This window comes from Pteropus vampyrus, unplaced genomic scaffold (genome assembly GCF_000151845.1).
Source record: "Pteropus vampyrus isolate Shadow unplaced genomic scaffold, Pvam_2.0 Scaffold342, whole genome shotgun sequence".
NCBI classification, from domain to species: Eukaryota; Metazoa; Chordata; class Mammalia; order Chiroptera; family Pteropodidae; genus Pteropus; species Pteropus vampyrus.
In genome coordinates this window covers 319,784-323,879 of record NW_011889123.1, presented here as the reverse complement: position 1 = coordinate 323,879, position 4,096 = coordinate 319,784, and the positions used below count along the sequence as shown (strand labels likewise).

The window sequence follows — 4,096 nt, the reverse complement described above, 5'->3', positions numbered from 1 at the left end:
GTGTTGTGGTGGACAGTGTCTGTGACTGCCACCTGGGCACTTCAGCCCCCGAGCCGCGGCTGCCATTACCGGTCAGGCGGAGCGGGGCAGGTCGACCCCGGGTCGCACGCTCGGGCGCCTTCGAGCTCTCCATTGTCTAATCTGGGGGATAAATAGACAAGACCAAGACCCCAAAACCAACCACAGCAGAGAAGCAGCTTAGCGTATCCTGAGTGGACAGGAGTCTGTGCCAAGATGCCAGGGGCACGGATGCCTCTGCGAGTGTAAGGGACGGGAAGGCAAGAATTTGGGACGGTCTTCCCCAAATGAAACCTCCGAACTCCCCCTTTTGCTTCTTGTGACAGTCCCTCTATAATCGTGACATGAGAGTCACAGCAGCAGAGGAAGTGACTGCATGGGGAGGAGGATGAATCTCCTCACGACGTGGGGGAGAGACCCGAAACTCACAGACTTTAGGAAGATGAGCTCTTGGCCTGAGCGTGAGTACGGCCACGCGCCTGCTCTGGGACGGCCGTGGGCAGCCTGGGATTGTGAGGCTTCCTGAGGTGGCGTGAGCACAGCTGTCTTCTCTCCAGTGCTCTGAAGTCGCAAGCCACCATGCGGAACAGGGCCTTGGCTGCTCACGAGCTGTCACTGCTCCGACTAACGCTAACGATTATTTTTTGCCTCTACCATTTCTTTTCCTTCTGTTACCTGCCTTTTGCTTAGTTGGGGTCAAGTTTGGCTTCTTAAAACAGAAAAAGTCCAACTAAGAGCCACCTAATCAAGATACACATTTATTTCTCTCTCCAGTAAAGAGAGTCCTGAGCGAGGCACCGGGGCGCACGTGGCAGCCTCCTGAGGCGATCGGGGGCCGTGTACCCACTATCCTTCGGCTCTGCCTGTCCGCACATGTCTACATCGTCAGGAGTACTCTGTGGTCCAGGATGGTGGGTGGCACTCCTGCCACCATCATGTGGCCTTTCTAAGCGAACAGGAGGGAGGTAGTCAAAACAGCGAGCCCGCCCTTCCTGGAAGCCCACGCATACTTCTGCGCCCATCGCAGTGGACAGAACTCAAGCAGGTGCCACATCGAGCTGCAAGAACACGAGGAGCACGTGTCAGCCAGCTGGCCATGTGCCCGCGGAAAGCCAGGTTTCTGCTCCTCTGCGGGAGGGGGGTGACAGATGCTGGGGCAGCAGCCACTGCCACACGGACCTGCCTGGAACACTTTCTCTTCTCGTCCGTGCTGCAGCCACAGACTCCTAGCTGGCCGTCCTCTGCTCCTACTCAGCTCTGTCGTGCTCAGGAGGTCATAAGCAGCCAGCTCTTCCCCTTACAGGACAGGTTAGAGCAGGAATTCAGCCACGTCTCCTAATCTCCAAACCCATTTCACTCCTGACAAGTTATATCCAAAATCTGTCCTCTGCAAAACCCTCCCAAAGCTCAGCTCTTCACGTACCTCGCTCACCCGCCGCCTGGTGCACCGCCTGGCTCCCGCTCCGGCGGGCTCCAGCGAGTCCTTCACGCACCATCCCCCGAACGCGACCAGGCTGCCCACCTCGGAAGCCTTTCTGTCCTTACCACCTACCTGGAATCCATTACTGTCATCTCATTCCTCCGCCCTCCCCCTCTCCCCTCTCCCTCCCTCTCTCCTCCCCCTCTTCCTCTCTCTGCCTTTCTAATCAAAATGTTCACGTCCTCAAAGAGCCAAATAAGCCCCACCTTCCTCGTGATGCGCAGCCTGGAATTCATCCCCTACTGGATGTAATTTATCTGGATGGCGTAGCCTTCATTGCCTCTCGTGTTTATTTAATGCTCACTGTTAATCTGCTCAGCTGTTCCCTCTCTTCCGATGCTGTCGTGTTGAGCTTGCTCCCTTGTCTTTCCCTTGCCGAGGTTAGCACGAAGTGTAAGTGGTATATGGAAGCCCCCACAGCAGCTGCCACATCCCGCATCCTTCAGAATGTCCCGGGAGAGGGCCTGTCTTCGTGACACCCACCGTGGCTCCCAGGCTCCACGGGGTACACGTGCGATGAACACTCTATCCAGGTCGCCTCGACTCGAGTCTCACTTGGTGTGACCTTACGCTTCACTTACGATGTAATTCCGTTCCCCCCAAAATGCTGTGAGGCATGAACGTCTTTTCGGTGTCCTTTTCTGGGTACGTGGGCTAGCCAGATTTTTAGTATCTTAATTTCTATTTTCATATTATTTCAGCATTTTGCATGCAGAAGCAGAAAATAGAGTCTCACGTGAAGCACACACATAATCTTCGTAGCTGGAAAAATCAGCAAAGTGCTTTGCGGATCTTCGGCCTCACGCAGACCTCCGTTGTGACGCTTCGTCCAGAAACTCCAGTTGGGGCTGAAGCACAGACATTGCACTTGACTCTGGCAGCTCTATAAGCTACTTCCGTATGGAAGAGAGACTTTAAACTGATGGTTTTGGAAACATCAACTAGATAAATCCAAGCGAGGGGACTAGAGAGCAGTTTACCCTGGACGCATCCACGGTTAAACGTTTCCTGGATGGCTGAGGCGCTGTCGCAGGCAGGGCTCACGCAGCCACTGCGGGGGCTCAAGTTTCCACCGGAGATTCAGGTCCCCACTCTTAAGCTGAGCTCACTGCCCTCGGCTCCCGAGGAGGCTGCCAGCAATGACTCTCTGCACTTTCTGCACACGCACAGACTGTTGGTTTTGACCACAGTTCCATCAGACGAATCATTCGCTTAGCTTCAATCACCTGCCTAGACACAGGCCAGCTCGGCACAGCTCTTCCTGAGCGAGCGGAGAAAAAGTTACCACGTGTCTTAGAGGTATGCTCTCGTTTTTCAAAAAGCCCAATATTCAGTGTCGTTTTTTACTCAATTTTATTTTCCTCGATCGAGTACGATATGAAACTAATTTTCTCAATTTTGTATTCTTCATGACCTCCTTTAAGTGAGTAAGTGCTGAACCATTTCCTCCTGATATATTATGAATAAATACTAATGTTAATGAAAACCCTAATATTTATGGAAATTGCCTACATGCCAGATGTGGGTAAAACTGCCATCCCCATTTCCAGATGAGGAAACCAAGGGACAGAGAGATCAAGTGACATGATTGCAGTTATGTGACTAGTAGGTGGCCTGGCCGGGACTGTGCTGGGCTGTCTGGCATCACACTGTGCCCACCCAGGCTGCTGCTCTGTTAAGGAAGTGATTCTCCAGATGTCAGTTCACCATCAGGTGTCAGGTGCCAACTTAAGATACAATAGGACTGTCAGAAAGACACCTGGCCTGGCAGTTTGTTTCACTTACAGGAAAAAGTAAGAAAGAGAAACTGTAAGGAAAATGTAGTAGGCGTTTGGAAGGCAAGTAGTTACACTTTTCCGGGTTTCACAAACACATGCAAACAGCCTGTTATATAGCATTTTATAGCTTGGAAATCTCTAGAAACCAATATTTCTAGTCCCATCGGGTCTAGGAACTGATGCCAAAGTTTTTGGAAGTTAACAAGGCTACGGTCTATTTCTTCGGGTTAGTGAGGGTTTTCGGAAAGTCATTATCTATAGTCACTGGGCATTCTTTAACGATGCTGAGGATTTGGCAATAAAACACCCTTTATTTCTTTATCTAATATAGGACAATAGATGTCATAAAGAAATGGTCTTCTGACACAATATTAATTCTTTGCACATCTAAAGAAAAATTTTCAAATAAAGTGTTTACGATATTTTTTAAAACTATGCGTCTATTGGATGTTCGTTAAGAAACCGATGCCGATGTGAAAGCATGTGTTACTGTCAACCTCAGTGACAAAGTGCGGACTCCGGAAACAAAACATGAAGAATAGACTTAATTTTGAAACTGGAGTTATCACGGATTTCCTATATTTAAAGAATGTTTGTGGATCGATTGGATAAAGAAGTTACGGTTCATATATACAATGGAATATTACTTAGCCATTAAGAAAATGAAATCCTACCATTTGCCACGACATAGATGGACTAGAGGTTGTTTTGTTGAGTGAAATAAGTCAGACAGAGAAAGACAAATACCATATGATTTTACTTATATGTGTAATCTGAAGAACAAAATGACAAACTAATCCAAAACAGACTCACAATATAG

At 49.4% G+C, this 4,096-nt stretch overlaps 1 protein-coding gene across 1 annotated transcript in view; it reads left to right on the top strand.

Moving 5' to 3' along the window:
• The first annotated feature begins 2,510 nt into the window (after positions 1-2,510).
• LOC105304451 (zona pellucida sperm-binding protein 4) overlaps positions 2,511-4,096 on the top strand; it is a 33,407-nt gene continuing 31,821 nt past the window's right edge. The window contains exon 1 of the mRNA XM_011378513.1: positions 2,511-2,671. Coding sequence (XP_011376815.1) covers positions 2,511-2,671 — 161 coding nt within the window. The remainder of the gene's footprint in view (positions 2,672-4,096) is intronic.